At 42.4% G+C, this 16,216-nt stretch overlaps 1 protein-coding gene across 3 annotated transcripts in view; it reads left to right on the forward strand.

Annotated features, from left to right (window-relative positions):
- The window catches only part of LOC137148041 (USP6 N-terminal-like protein), a 115,647-nt gene that overhangs the window by 81,740 nt on the left and 17,691 nt on the right, over positions 1-16,216 (forward strand). For all 3 annotated transcript variants that reach the window (XM_067540487.1, XM_067540488.1, XM_067540489.1), the window contains exons 7-11: positions 3,269-3,376; positions 10,491-10,600; positions 11,816-11,864; positions 13,911-14,031; positions 15,387-15,481. In XM_067540487.1, the coding sequence (XP_067396588.1) occupies positions 3,269-3,376; positions 10,491-10,600; positions 11,816-11,864; positions 13,911-14,031; positions 15,387-15,481 (483 nt within the window). The remainder of the gene's footprint in view (positions 1-3,268; positions 3,377-10,490; positions 10,601-11,815; positions 11,865-13,910; positions 14,032-15,386; positions 15,482-16,216) is intronic.

Here is a 16,216-nt window from a genome sequence, read left to right on the forward strand (position 1 = left end):
AGCCCAGGTCATCCTCTCCTGTGTTTAAAGTCACAGGAACAAACCATTTGTCAGGGAATCTTCACAGACACCGCCCAGGACAAAATCTTCCCCAAAACCTGGATGATGATGTGACACATTGGTGCCAGCTGGCAAGGGATTTGCTACTCTGTCAGCAACTCCTGATGGGCCTGACAAACTCACTACATCCAATGCGTTGCTGTCATAATGTTTATCTCTAAAGCATGTTGTGTGAGATCTTAAATTAAAGCCAGGATCATGTTGATCCTCCATAATCATTGTGTGATATGTGTACGGATGATATTTCAGATGTTATCTGTGCTAAATAAATGTTTTAAAACTTCTGTCCAAAACAGAAATGACAAACAGGTTTTGAGTCAGACAAAGGCATGTATATTCACCTCTCTGCCTAGGTTCATGTGTAGATAAAGCATTGTAAGCTAAAACAATGGAAGCGCTATTTACATGTGAGTCAACAGAGGGATGGGGAATCAACAGGAGAAGAACAGCAGCTTTTGTCTAGAGGTACACTGTCATCCATCACTGAGGGAGCAAAAAGGACAGTGCTTTTTGCGTCCATGAATGATGGATCCCAGCCATGTGGATGGTGATGCTGGACGATTGTTTTAGGTGAGAAACTACTTTTAGCTGAACTTTGTGACTTTGTCCTGACCCACAACTACTTCAGATTTGGGGGCAATCTATACCTTCAAGTCAGTGGCACAGCTATGGGCACCTGCATAGCCCCACAGTATGCCAGCATTTTTATGGCTGACCTAGAACACTGCTTCCTCAGAACTCATCCCCAAGCACCTCTCCTTTACCTATGCTACATTGATGACATTTTCATCATCTGGACCCACGGGAAAGAGTCCCTCGAAGAATTCCATCGGGATTTCAATAACTTCCACCCCACCATCAACCTTAGCCTGGACCAGTCCACACAAGAAATCCACTTCCTGGACACTACGATACAAATAAAGGATGGTCACATTAATACCACCCTATACCGAAAACCAATTGACCTCTATACATATCTTCATGCCTCCAGCTTCCACCCTGGACACATTACACGATCCATTGTCTACAGCCAAGCCCTAACATACAACCGGATTTGCTCCGATCCCTCAGACAGAGACAAACACCTACAGATCTCCATAAGACATTCTTAAAACTACAATATCTACCTGGAGAGGTGAAGAAATAAATAGACAGCCAGACTGGTACCCAGGAGTCACCTACTACACGACAGGCCCAACAAAGAAAACAGAACACCACTGGCCATCACCTAAAGCCCCCAGCTAAAATCTCTCCAACACATCATTAAGGATCTACAGCCTATCTTAGCAAATGATCCCTCACTCGTTCAAGCTGTGGGAGGCAGACCTATTCTTGCTTACAGACAGCCCCCCAACCTGAAGAAAATACTCACCAGCAACCGTACACCATACAACAAGAACACTAACCCAGGAACCTATCCCTGCAACAAACCCCATTGCCAGCTCTGTCCACACATCGACTCTAGTGACACCATCACTGGTCCTAACCACATCAGCCACACCATAAGGAGCTCATTCACCTGCACATCTACTAATGTAATATATGCCATCATGTGCCAGCAATGCCCCCCTGCCATGTACATTGGCCAAACCAGACTGTCACTGTGCAAAAGAATAAATGGACACAAATCAGACATAAAAAATGGTAACATCCATAAACCAGTTGGGGAGCACTTCAATATCTCAGGACACTCTGTAGGTGACTTGAAAGTGCCATACTTCTACAAAAAAAACCCTTCAAAAACAGACTTCAGCGAAAAACTGCAGAGCTGGAACTCTCATGCAAACTTGATACAAACTGAGTCTGAATCGGGACTTGGAATGGTTATCTCATTACAAGAAGTAATTGTCACTGTTCACACATTCTCACCTCCTAATCAATGGTTGTGAATAGGCCTCATCTAGTCTAACTGAATGGACTTCGCTAACACCTACCCTCCCCATTGTTGTTCCTTACCTTTGTATGTGTGTATATATATATGATTTCTATTTCTTGCAATCTGACGAAGTGGATTGCAGCCCATGAAAGCTTATGCCTGCAGAAATTAAATTTGTTAGACTTTAAAGTGCTACAGGACTCTCGTTGTTTTTACTTTTAGACAAGGATTTTAGCCTGTTAAGTTTAGATTCTAAGAAGCGTGTTAATACTTTTTATTTTATATGTAACCTTTTCTCTTTCCAGTATCCTTACTCAGTATGTCTTCAATCTTAATATTTGATAATAAATTTATATTTGTGTATCTCTGTGTTGTGAGGCTATAAAGGATTGATCCTGAGTTGTGCTAGTCAAGCTGCATGTAAACTGTTCCCTTGGGCCACAGCAGGCACAGAGAAGACTGCTTCACACTAAAGGCTGGTGGTGGTGAGGTGCTTCACACACCTGGGGTTCCCTGGGGAGTATCTCACATGCTCTGGGCCATTCCTGCTGAGGCCCTGAGCCTTTCTCCTTCCCCACAGCTCCACCTCCTCCTGGACAGCACAGCTTCAATGCAGATGCATTCCGAGAAGCTCCCCAGCGGGAACCCAGTGTTCATTGTGCTCAATTTGCCCCGTCCTCACCCTCACCTTTGTGCCAGACAGCTGCCTGTGGCGTCAATGGGGAGGGATGGGGTAGTGCTGCCAAAGTCCCCAAGTTCTCTCTTGCAGAATGGGGAGGGATCCATGTATGGATGTTGCTGTCTGGCTCCTTCAATATGTACTCAAATTTCAGAATGCGTTTCTTTTTCAAGTTGACTGTGTGTTCTTAAATGTGATCCTTATGCTTAGCACCGACATAGAACTTTTAATCCATAGATCACAAGGTGCTTTTATAAAGATGGAGAATTATCACCATCTCTGTGAAAGTATCTTTGAGACACAATGAGGTGAAGTGACTTGCCCAAGGTATCGCAGCAAAACAGTGTCAGAGCTGGGAAAGACACCTAGATCTCTTGGCTCCCATGGCACCATGCTGCCTCTGGAAGCACAGTCTGTCTGTCTGCAGAGGAGCATTCCAGTGAAGATCCTTGCACTCTTACAGAATGTGAGTGCTCCTGCTCTGACTTGGATTGGATTGACCTCATAGAGGGAATTAGCAGTGGCTGAGAATGTAAGAAGGGTCATTTAATTGCCAGATCACTCTCTGCCATGTCTATGGTCTCCTCGAGATTGAAATATGTGTGTCTTGGAGGCTTGTGTCATTAATGTCATGTTTTCCTTTCAATCTGCAGATGTTCCGCAGGGTTTACAAAGGTATCCCCCTGCAGGTGCGAGGCCAAGTCTGGTCACTTCTGCTGGACATCGAGAAGGTGAAGATTGAGAATGAAGGAAAGTATGAGGTATGATGCCTTCAGAGCAACAGTCACAAAGGGATGCGTGTATGTGGATAAACCTGTGGCCAGTTTGCTGGGATTCTGATATATCATGATAATTTAGACCTGAGATCTTTGCGCTCTTGCAGCCTGAGCCATCAGAAGGTGGGAGATGATGGATGGGTGTGCTCTCTTGATGGAGGGGTTTTGGAGAGGGAGACTGAATACCATCTGTGTCCCCTGTCCAGTAGGCAGTGGTGTAGTAAATACCATACAATGGATGTTAATGTTTGGTTCCCACCAGTGAATGGGTTAAGGAGTGAATTGCTGCTCCGTTCACTGTTCTGTTTCTCTTTAGTGATCCGGGAGACTGTCAGGTTTCTGTCCCACAAGCCTTTCTTCCTCTATCTTCACACCTGCTGAAAGTAAGAGTACAGAGTGAAAATAAAAAGAGGATAGATACTTTTTATCCACTTGTACCTTCTACCCCACGATGTCGATGGGACCCTAAATCCAGCAGCTCTTTCTGGCATACCAGTTACTTCAACCTGAACTGCTGGGACTCTGCCAACAGAAATTTTAGTTGTTGCTGTATTAGCATAAAATTGATCACTGAGGATAGTGGCCAACATTTTCAAAAGTGACTAGTGTTTTTGGGGAGTGGGAAGTCTAACTTGAGACAACTTAAAGGGTAGTGCTCTGCGTTTTCTGACACCTTTTTAAAGTGTCTTAAGTCCCCCAAAACTTAGATACCCAAAATCTTTCTCCACTATAGTTTTTGCTGTTATATTTTCATTGCACAGGGGAGTGTGAAAGATGAATTTTCAAACCAACATGGAAAAGGGTTTTAGCAGCATGACCCAACTGAAGTCAAGGGGAAATTGCATAGTTGAAAATTCATTTCAGGATTTGTGTATTTAGGAGTTCTGGTTTACAAACTAGCACCCCCACACCCCTATATCACTGAAATTTGGTTATGTTGGCAGCTCGGGTTGAAATGGCTGGTATCTTTTATTTTCAGATCCTTGGCCCTTTTATATAGAAACATCCTCTTGAAATAGTCTATTAAACATTGTTCAATTTACAGGATTTCCTTTTATAAATAGGAGAAAAGTCTTGTTTCCGTTGCCTCCCATTAAATCTCTTTATAAAGCTAGATCTCATGGGGCTCTTTTGGCATGAAATAAACAATGTTTGTCCGTGTGTGTCAAACAAGAAGTTGAACAAGACGGCTTATTGAGTTTGATTGTAATAGAAATAATTTTAACAAGAAACATATTGGCTATTTTAGAGCATCTTTTTCTGCATGCAGTTCATGGAATCACTAGATCAATAATTGTTCTTGCATCCTAATCAACCCCACCCACCTTCATGGCACTTCCGTGATTGTCCCGCTATCCATCATTGGTCATCCATTTGTGGTTTCCACTTTCTTTCACTTCTGTTTCAGACATCAGGTCAGTAGCATTTCTGCAGAACATGTGGAACTGTTGGCAAAGTGCAATTGACTAGGAATGCTTGGTCTTTTGCTCCCCAAACCCAATAGAGGATAGGAGTATTCTAGAAGAAGCATGCAGGGCCTGTGGGAGAGAACCTCCCAATGCTGTCTAGAACTTCTTCTGGCCAGCTGAAGGAGAGATGCTGGCAGGGACAGGAGGGAGCTGCATGCCAGAGAAAAGAGATGTACAATACAGGAGTCTTTTGAACTTCTTTGTATTATTTTTGGCAATAAGAATAACACAGTAAAGTAAAAGCAGCATAGCCCAGTGGTTACACTTCAGAGGCAGAGGGTAAGAGAGTTAAGTGTTTCATCCAGTAGACACAAGTATTTTTAATAACTCTTTGCCTATTACAGTTTTTTAAGCATAGATATTAATGGAAAAATCTTGCTGGTATGTAATCTCATAAAACATACAAGAACATGGAACCAAGATCATTCTAATGAGCAGGGGTAGTGAGGTTTCTCTGGCATTTTTTCTCACCATCCATTCTTTGAGAGGGTACAGAAGAGCCCCAGCAGGCCATGCCGCACAGTGAGTAAAATCATCTGAATAAATGAAAGTCACAAGTAGTTTAATGATAAACTTCCTAGGGGTCTGCCATAAAGAGAAGCCACACAGTATAATAGGCTTTGCATGGCACAAATCCCTGAAAGCAGCTCTTCGTAATCTTCCACCGCCTCGATGCCACCTGAGGCCAGTCATTAGTTCTCATTTTAATTTAATCCAGAAGAGGGTTAGGGTCCAGTTCTCAGAAAACATGGATTTTTGTTTTTGTGCAGGGAATAAAATAGTTGCCTTGGCTCTTACCTCTATGGTGCTTGCTCCTGGAGGGCCCAAAGTCTGCCTCTCCTTGCCTGTGGAGGAAAATATATTTGGTGTGGGATTTTCATAAATGCTCAGCATTGACTTCTCGGTGCCCCCATTGAGGCCAATATTGAGTTGTCTTGAAATTCCTTTACACAGAGCTGCTCATGCTGTTTTCAGAACTCTCCTTGTCACTAACATTGGGCAGGGTGATCGTAATAAGGCAACTGGTGTCCTTATTGTTCCCATGTTTACCCATGGGGATCGCTACATAACGAGGAACACCTTGAATATCCAGTTTGAGGAACTTCTGAATACAGGGCCAGGACTTACAAGGTGCTGAGCTCTTATTGAGAGGTGTTGAGTACCTTCCTGTCAGTGGGAGCTGGGGGTTCCAGGTACTCAGCATCCTGCAGGATCAAACCAAGACTCTTCTATGGAGATCAGCAGGTCAGTTATTTTTTTATCTAGGATCTCCAACAACGGCAGGTTTTATGGCTTCACCTGCTCCCTAAGTCTCTCTGACCTCCTTTCAGCCAAGATGTTATCTTTCAAAATATTCTTTCTCGATTAGTTTTGATACCTCACTGTCCTTGTTGATGTTGGCCACCAAGTGGTCCAAGTGAGAGCTCTGATTTTTGTTGCTCTTGTGTTGCTTAACTTTTACCAAGATATCATTGAGTCGCCTTTAGAATGCCTTCCCTGTCTTCCCCTATGCAGATTAGTGAGCATCATTACCAGTTTTTTCCATTGCTACGTTGCCACTACAGCACTTCCCAAAGTGGCACCCGTACATTCTACTATGACCATGAGGCACAGGGCTGAATGCAATCTGTAGTGATGGCCTCCAATTTGGGTGTAGTGCCCTTGAAGCTACTGCAGCAACCTGGATATATTTATATTACAAGTTTCTTTGTGTTAGCTGCTACTGAGGGAGTTTGAGCATGAGAGGAATATGACTCCTGTGTGGAACTTGATCTCCCATGCATCTTTTGCCAGACAGTCTCTATCCCCCGGCAGGATGGCTTTAAAGCTGACGGAAGGGAGGAAAAGTGGGAGTTTGCCAGAGGAAAAGTGCAGATGTGTCAACTTTTGCCTGTTTTGTTTTGTAAAAGCTTTATGAAATGGGACTGGTCAAGTTGGGTTTTACAGTTGGTGCTTCCAGGTAGTGGCATCTATTCTTCTTTCTGCTTAAACATCCTACAGGGTTAAACAGTGCAACAGAGCAGAACAAACCAGCTTCAGTAACAAATTACTTTAAAACTTAGACCCATTGCTTGTGGTCTGGAGATAAACCCTCATGATTGAAACAGGAGCTCAGGGCCTCGTGCAAGGTGTCTGCCATTCAAATCTCAAGATGTTGTGACTTTGTTCTTTCGCATCTTCGTAGCTTTGTTCTTTTTGGCTTTAGGATTGCTTTGCATACTAAATACTGTACCATGGGCAGTTCTATTCACTGAGCACACACTGCTCCTTAGAGCAAGTGCAGTCTATGAGCAAGTAAGTACATTTAGCATGTAATTATACACAAACACACTAGTGGGCATGAAAGGGGGTGTGTTTCAGCAGGTCAGAATCATTGCTAAGGATGGCTCTGGTGTCAGCCCTCATTCCCTTTGTGTCATCTTAAGGGACTCCCAGTCAATGGACACTGAAATGTTTTTTGTGGGAAACAGGAAACATTGATTACACTGGAGTTACTTTGTTTCTTTAATGAGTGAACTACCAGCAGGAGCCTGGATGGGTTAGTAAACTTAAACCAAAGTGCCCTAGTGTATATAGTAAAGATGCTTCATGTAAACTGCTTTCTTGTAAAATATAAGAAGCCACAGGGGTGCAAGAAAGGGTGTTTGGGGTATTAATGCTAGGAAACTAAACCACTCCTAAGCGTCACGTTTTACTGCTCCCTTCCCTTCATTCTCCCTTGTACTGGCACTAATTCTATATGGGCCCTAGTTTGTGTCTCTCCTTCACAAACCCATTTTCAAGTTCAGAGTTAATGTCACTGCTAAAAGCCACAATATGTAAAGGTCACAATCGCTTCTGAACATTTTCTGCGGAGGATGGAAAACCCACATGCTCTTCAGCCAGTGCCTGAGTCGCTGTTAGGCAGCTCAGTGCTGCTAGTCACTTATGAGTCTGACACCAGATCTGGGTGAGATGGGCTCTTCTATCCAAAACTCAAATTGATGTGGCCGCTCTAGGAATGGCAACCTAGAGATACTGTAAATTGGACCCATAAACATCTTTAAAGCAGTGGCTCCCTATTCTCAGTCTGCCTCTCTATTACTGATTCTCAAGGCTTCCCACTTATATATTAAGGAGAAGCCTCCTGTTGGGCTCCAGTGTGACATCACTGTTCAGTCCTGTGCACTCTAATCTGCGGTTAGATTTTAAGCTGCTCCAAAATTCTGTTGGAGAACATCTCATTCACTAAATAGCCTTAGGGGCTTAAAGAACAAAAGGACAATTTTTACGTTGTTGCCAGTGGTATCTAAGGAATATAATTAAGTTCAGATGCTTACTTGCAGCATGGTGATTCTTACCTGCATGCACAGACTTCAGCTGAGTGCCACATTTGGGGCTGGGAAGGAATTTTTTCTCTGAGGCTTGTTTGTTAAGCGCTTGAGGGGTTTTCACCTGCCTCTGGAGCTTTGAGCCAGGATCCTGTATTCAGATGAGGTGAGCATATGCCAGTGGTTTGATTTCCTTCAAATATAATAGGCCCTGAGCATTACAATCCTTTTAGTCCATGCCATCTTTGTTTTCAGTGACTGCGGTTTAGAGGATAAACCAGCAATCTCTTCACAAACAGGGACTCTTGCTATGTATTTAACTTTTATTCCTAACTCTACTAGTCTGGGCCTCATCCTGAGCAGATATGCCAGAACCCCTCTTCATAGTTCATTGTAGTCTCTACTCGGAAAAAAGCCCCAGGAGGGGTTAATAGGCTTTAGATAGTTTTTGTTTCTCTGGGGAGAAGGGAGATTGTAATTAGCAGTATGGAACTGCTTAGACCATAAAAATTTGCACTGCATAGCATCTAGCATAAGAATACTTAGGGGTCTCTGCTATTGGACTGTGAGCTATGTATTAATACAGGGGTGTCAAACATGCGGCCTGCGAACCTTTTTGGTCCTGCCCGCAGCCGGCCAGATACGGCCCGCGACCCCTTTTGACCCAGCCCCGGTTGGCTGCCACCGAAGGGTAGGACGGCGCGAGATTTCTCGGTGGCGGGTAAGATGCTGTGAGCTATGGGAGAGGGTATTACATTTAACTACAATCTGGCCCGCCATAGGAAGTAAGTTTGACACCCCTGTATTAATATGTATTATTTGCTAAGCACCAACAGCCGCCTTGTTATATTGTGTCATGTCAAGCACCATGATCCCAGTCTTGCAGAGCTTCATAAGCAACCATCGATCCATTAGGTCGTGGTATACGCCTAAGAGATCTGAGTAGAAACAGTCCATTCTAAAAAAATTCTTGAAATGGCCCCTTAATAGAAATCTTTGAGCAGTTGGGGAGCTCAGATTTGGTGTTTGGGGAGCAGCAGGGAAGAGGAGGATTTATTCTAGACTTCCGTGAGGACTGTGCAGTTTAATCTTTTCTTAGGGATAATTCAGTAATAAAGAAACCATGAAAGAAACGTAGTGCACAAGCCCTGCTGCACTGCTCGTGCACAGCATTAGGGGTTGGTGATGGGATTTATTTAATGGAAAAAATTCCTATGCAAGAACTTCAGAATGTACCTGATTGTGTGTGTCTGCACAGAATAGCACAATATCTAAATGTTTCTGGTATGCTTCTGAACAGAGATGAGGACAGTGTCTGCATGTACAGTAGAACCTCAGAGTTACGAACACCCAGAATTGCAAACTGACTGGTCAACCACATGCCTCATTTGGAATCAGAAGTACACAATCAGGCAGCAGCAGAGATGGGGGGGAAGGCAGCAAATACAGCACAGTACAGTGTTAAACATAAAGCACTAAAAAAAAAGGCAAAGTTTAAAAAAAAAAAAAAAAAAGATTTGACAAGGCAAGGAAACTGTTTCCGTGCTTGTTTAATTTAAATTAAGAGGTTAAAAGCCACATTTTTCTTCTGCACAGTAAAGTTTCAAAGCTGTATTAAGTCAGTGTTCAGTTGTAAACTTTTGAAAGAATAACCATAACGTTTTGTTCAGTTATGAACATTTCAGTTACAAACCACAACCTCCGTTCCCAAAGTGCTTGTAACTCTGAGGTTCTACTGTACCTGGCATATATGTCGGCATTGAGAGGGTTAAGTGGCTTCAGACTCAATGCTCCAAATGGCAAACTAATAGGCAGACGATGTCTCTAGTTCCTGTCTGTTAGACTACTCCGTATTTCCACTTCTGCACTTTTTTTCCATAGTAATGGAATCAGAAATGGGAGGGACCCAACCTTGTTAAATCTCGACTTCTTGATTGCATTTTGTCTGAAATGAATGAACCTGAAATGCTGTCTGTTATGAGTGCAGTATCATCGGGAAAGATGTATGGAAACAGACACATTCCTAAGAGTTGTTTTTTCCTTTCCGGCAGCCTCATAAAAATGCTGCAGGGGAGGAAGCAAGACTCGTAATTCATAGACAGACTGCAGCTTTGTGCTCACTCTCCAAGTCTGCATGTGTTTCTCTCACTCGGTTGTTGCTTTGTAATCATTAAATACTGAAGAGTTACAGACAGGCTGATGGTTCTGAACTACCTCTCTGGAATGAAGCGGTCTCTTCTCTTGAAATGTTCTATTTCTAGAGGCAATATATGTGGCTGCCTAATGGTTTCCCTTTCTCTGCCCCTCACTTCCATCCAGAAAATGAAAGAACAAGCCAGGAGCTTCTCATCAGAAATCAAGCAGATAGACTTAGATGTCAACCGCACCTTTCGGAACCACATCATGTTCCGGGATCGCTATGGAGTTAAGTGAGTATTGGACACATGTCTCCAAACTCTTCATAACTGGGAATTTATTTTATTCTCTACCTGGTCCCTTGATTGACCACCACAAAGGTATCAATTTGATCGCCCGAGGGCTGAAGTGTAGGCTTCATAACAGGGGCAATGCTGCTGCATGTGTGGTACCTATGTCAGCACACCTCGCCTCTGACTTGGAGGGACCTTGTCTAGTGGTGAGAGGACTGCTCGGTCTCCATGCCTGGTCAGTGCCAGTTTTTCTGTGATTGCTAGTTCTTAGCCAGGAGACTGTAGGTTGCAATGCAGATCCTAAAGAAACCCAGGGAGTTAAAGTGTGTGTGTGGGGGGGGGGATGGATACATCGTCAGGGCTCCAGCAAGGATACAGGGATCTACCCTGCCTCCCAAAAAGGATAGGAAATAGCTGCATTCATGGAATGAAAATACAAACCTTTGGTAGGTGCAGTCACTGAAGTTGCTGCACAGCAACTGATGCACTGGTGTTTTACATATGTCTGCTACTTATTCTCACTCACCCACCTTGTCTCTCTAATATCCTGGGACTGACATGGCTACAACAGCGCTACATACCCTACTTATTAACATGCCTGTACGTGCCAGGTTGCATAGAGCAATATTTGTGCTGTTTCTGAGGCAGTTGTACAGGAACACTGACAACATTAAGGGGTGACATGTGCCACACATTTGGGTACGGTTGGGAGTAGAGGGTTTTTAACTGTACAGCACCCACTAGTGTTAATGGGAGTCATGTTGCTAAGCCTCTATTCATTGCACTGTATGTTTATACCCTCGCTCTTATTTAGCAAACACTGAAGGTGTGAGAGGAAATATCTAATAATAAACCAAGATGATGATGATTTCCTGAGTTTTATAGCCTGACTGCACTGATAAAAAATTAATGGGAGGGTGCGGAAGGCTGTATATTTGTGCGTGTCTTCTTACTCGATCTGTTGGTTTGATGGGATAGTTTAGCACTGCTTTGTAGTTCTGATGCTATTCCTCCACTGGGGAAAGAGAGACAAGCCCTGTTGCCATAAGAGGTGCAATGCATACCTCAGGTTGTTCTCTTAGTTTTGCATTGTTTCAGCAGAGGAACTTGCAGAAGATACAGTAAGAAACAACTTTGCTTTTTGTGAAATACTTGCTAAAGTGCAATATTAACTCCTCATACTATCAAATCTTAATGTCCTCTCTTTCTACATAGGCAGCAAGCATTGTTCCATGTCCTTTCAGCATACTCTGTTTACAACACGGTAAGTAGATCCAGCTAAAAGTGAGCAGTTCTGAGTTGACCTCTTTCGTGACTTTCACAGTTCATCTTCCATCAGGAGGCCCCAAGTGTTTATATTAGAAGGCCTGATGGCAGGATATAGCGCTCCAATGGTACATCTTTACAGACAGCAAACATGGAAAGAGCCCAAGTTAGTTATCTTCAGAAGCCACATATACAGTAGGTAGTGGGTTCTTCAAACAGCTGTTTTAGTCCCATCATATTTCCAACTGCTTGTGATATACTTGATTTGGATGGAGCCCAACACAGGAAAATAAACTGCCCTTTACCATAATCTTTTTTTTTTTTTTTCCCCCTGAATGATTATCCTGGGAGTCTGGACTATTGTCCAAAGAGAGTATCTGTCCCTCTTTCTCGTGATTTCTAGCCCCGTGTTTAGTGGCATCGTCCATAATTGAAGGGTCATAACTTCTTACAGTGTGTTAATCATTTTCAGTTGAAGGGCTTAGAGGAGAATATGCTTAAATGAACTACAAAATTAATTGTCTCCATCTGCCAGTGGAGGACAGTTGACCCAGAAGATCTAGATTGGCATATGGATTTGTAGACAAAAAAAAAACCAATGCGTCTTCCCTGCACTCCCAGCATACTTAGGGGACTACTGGATTACTACTGGACTGGCATGTTTAAGGGAATCCAAAATAGCATCTGAGCAGTATACTGTTTATCATCCTAAACAGCTGTAATGTTGTTTGTGACTGAATTTTTGTAGTTCAGGCTCACATTTCTTTAGCACTCATTGCAAACAAAGTGAGATTGGCACTGAGCTAGCGTGTATAGCTCCATGTTACAGAACCATCAGGCAATTGGGCACAATGAGCAGTCTGTGCTCAGGAAAGGTCCAGTAGAATTCAGTAGGGTTGTAACCAGCCCTGGAATAGCAAAAAGAGTTTTGTAAACCAAGTATATAGGCCTGCTTATGTGGCAGGAATTTCTGTAGTGACAACATGGATTGTCCTTGGACACTAAGTGCATCAAATTCATCTCAGCTAAACTTTCTTCCGTCTCTGGGTTACTGAGGCAAATTCAGGCAGCTCGTGACTGGAAGTTGTAACATTTGATGATGTGACATGAATTTAGCACTCGGTCAGTTCAGTTCCCAAAGTCAAGTGTCCATATCTCTCCCACACATAATTGGGAGGCTGGCTTGTTTTCTCAGCAAAGATACCATGGAGCCTGATCTACCCTTTCACCTCTAGAGGTGGACTTTTCAGGTCTGAGCTAGAGGAAGCATAGGGAAACCTGCACTGCTGTTTTACTTGCTGAACCTCCATAGCTGTTAAGCTGACACTAAGGGCTTGGTGCAGAATCCACTGATATCAAGTGATGTCCCAAATGATTGGCTGTTTTGATCTAATACAAATCTGGTGTAGAAGTTCACAAGACACTATTTAGCAATTAAATGATACAGACTCGAGAGAGAGAGATTTTTCAAAGACCCAAATAGCAGTTAAGCACCTAAGTCCTATTGAAATAACCTGGGAGTTAGAGTCCTGGACCTCTGAAAATCTTTCCGTGTCATTCTTAGATGACATAGTTGTTGTAATCATGGGTTTAACCGCAGTATGGACAGAGCCAGAGATTGAATAGCAGCTGATGTTCAGGTCCATGGAGCTGGCTTAGTTGAACAACAGAAGCATAATGTATTATCCTATGGGAGCTGTGTATTTGAGAATAAACAGAGTAAAAAAGACCCTTGGGAAGGGGCTGCTTTACAGGTGGATTTTTCAGAAGCACCTAAGTTACTAAGGCGCACAAATGCCATTGAAAGTAAGTGGGATTTGTACTCCTGGATCACTCAGCTTCCTTTTGAAAATCCTATCCCTAAAGTGTATCTTTAGAGACATAGGTACCCTTACCAGTTGTTGAAAGTAATAGTCTTGATGTTTTTAAACAAAGCTGTGCATTTGCTAATGAAAATGGTGGACGTCATGTGTGCCTGTGCACAACTCAGTATGTTTAAGAACTAGTGTCATGTAAACATGTATGTGCCTCTTGACCCTTCCAGGAAGTGAGCTACTGCCAAGGGATGAGTCAGATTGCTGCCATCCTCCTGATGTATTTAAATGAAGAAGATGCCTTTTGGGCACTGGCACAACTACTGACCAATCAGAAGCATGCAATGCATGGTAAGCCTTAGCAGAAAAGCAGAACTGCAATCATTCCTGTAGACTTCACTGTTTGGTTGATTAGTTTTCATGCTGCTGCTTGTTTGGTCAGCAAGAGGAAATCAGCAGCCAGATGCGTATTCTGCCCACTTCCTGCTCTTGTCCCCTGATTGTCTGAAACATGTTTAAATAAAGCCTTAATTATGTGCAAAATGATCGAAGTACAGTGCCGGTTTTGGCCCTAGTTTATAATTGGATAACTTAGGGTTTATCTACACTGGACTTTCTTGACTCAAGGTAATTAAAACATTTCCAAAAGTGTGTGTGTTTCAGGATATAAATATTTCTGCTATACCCATGGCAATCAATTAACTCTAGGTTTAAAAATAAAGTCTAGTGGAGACTTACCCTTAAGAAGAGTTCATAGTACACTGCTTTAAACATATATAGAATACATTCTCTAATGCATTTATCCAGATGTGTTCTGGGAAATGTGGTGTATTATTTTACACCAACCACATTAAAGATCCTTTCATCTTATTGTGGTTTTTAAACTGAAGAAGTGTTTTAAAAAAAAAAAAAAAAAAAAAAAAAAAAAAAAAAAAAAGTCTCCACCCAGTGATCTTCTTTTAAATAAGCATAGATCTTTTTTTTTTTAAAATAAGAAGGATGGTTTGTGTAAATTAATAGCTACAGAAGGTCATGGTGAGAGAGCCCTGAAAAACTGCTCAAATTCTTCTTTTTTTTTATACTGTCATAAAACCATCACATATTTTGCTTTTTAAAAAAAAAAAAAAAAAAAAGCTCTTAGCATATAAGATTTAGCAGTGGGTATGCATGGAAGACAGAGCTAGCCTCTGACCTTATTAAAGTTTCCTTCAACATCTGGGTTAAAATGTTTCTGCCACTAAATTCTAGTGATGGGGAAGCTCATACTGTGTTCTCTTCATGTAGAACCTCTTTACCACTGTTTAAACCAGTTCTAGACACAGGGAGATGATGTACTGATGAGCACACCTTGTCATGCAAATAAATGGTTTGATCCAAAGCCCACAGCAACTTTTACATTGCTTTCAATGGGCTCTGGATCCGGCTCACGTTGACTGGAACTGTAATGGACTGCTTAAAGTTTGACTGGTCTGCTGTGGATGAAAAACCAGTTGTGGATGCCAGGATAGGGCATATTGCAGAATTATAGACACAGCCCAAGTAGAAGGGGTATAACCTAGGTTACAAAAGGCTATTGAGGCCTGATTTGCAGAAGTCAACAGGAGACATGGATGTTCAGCATCTTGGAAAATCAGCCCCATGGTCTACATCTGTCCTGGCTTTTTAGGGTTTGTTTCTAATAGCTTCTGTGTATTTTTCTTTTAAAGGATTTTTCATTCCCGGGTTTCCAAAGCTGCAGAGATTTCAGGCCCATCATGAGCAGATTTTAAGCAAACTATTTCCGAAGCTGAAGAAGCACATGGTATCTTTTTGTCATCAACAGTCACGTACTATTGTTGTGCTTACATTAATTGCTTTAATGTTAACTAGTTCTGTTTAAATATATACATACCCTACCATACACCTAATCGTACAACTACTTCAACCACTGAAGAGGCAGGTATTTAGCCAACTCATTTGTCTCCTAGATATTTCCGAAGTGAACAGTTTAGATTTTGTGGCAGGCCACCAGCATTTGTGAGAGAGGTTTTAAAATCTGAAGACTTCCCTAGAAAAGGCAGGAACAGGAAAAATTATCAAGGGTGTGTGTGAAAGGAGTTATTCCACACAGTAAAAGGGCAGTGCTGTGTTATGCTGGCCATAAAACCTACAAGGTATTATCATCTTCTTGCATTATAGATACTGGAAAGCCCAGAGCTTACCCCTTACAGTATTGGCTGCATGATGCACATCTGTTTTCACTTAACGTGCTCCAATGCCAATTCTATTGTGTCCACATTTCCTCCCTTCCAGCAGAGGGAGACAGGAAACTTGAGAATTGATGCACTGTTATTCATTTTGCTGGCTCAGTATCTCCAATTGTTTTTGTCTCCAGCAGATGGTACAAGGCCATTTGTTGGCTGGAGTAGCATCTGCAGTATGGGACTGAGGCCTATCAATTAGCCAGCTATTTTGTGCCACTTGTGCCTCCTTTTCTGCATGTGTTTTGTATTTTTGATATTTAGACCCCTAAAGGTTTTTTGCATTCCTAGAGGGG

Source organism: Emydura macquarii, unplaced genomic scaffold (assembly GCF_026122565.2).
Source record: "Emydura macquarii macquarii isolate MOO-44397 ecotype Brisbane River unplaced genomic scaffold, CSIRO-AGI_Emac_v2 contig_587, whole genome shotgun sequence".
In the NCBI taxonomy this organism is placed as follows: Eukaryota; Metazoa; Chordata; order Testudines; family Chelidae; genus Emydura; species Emydura macquarii.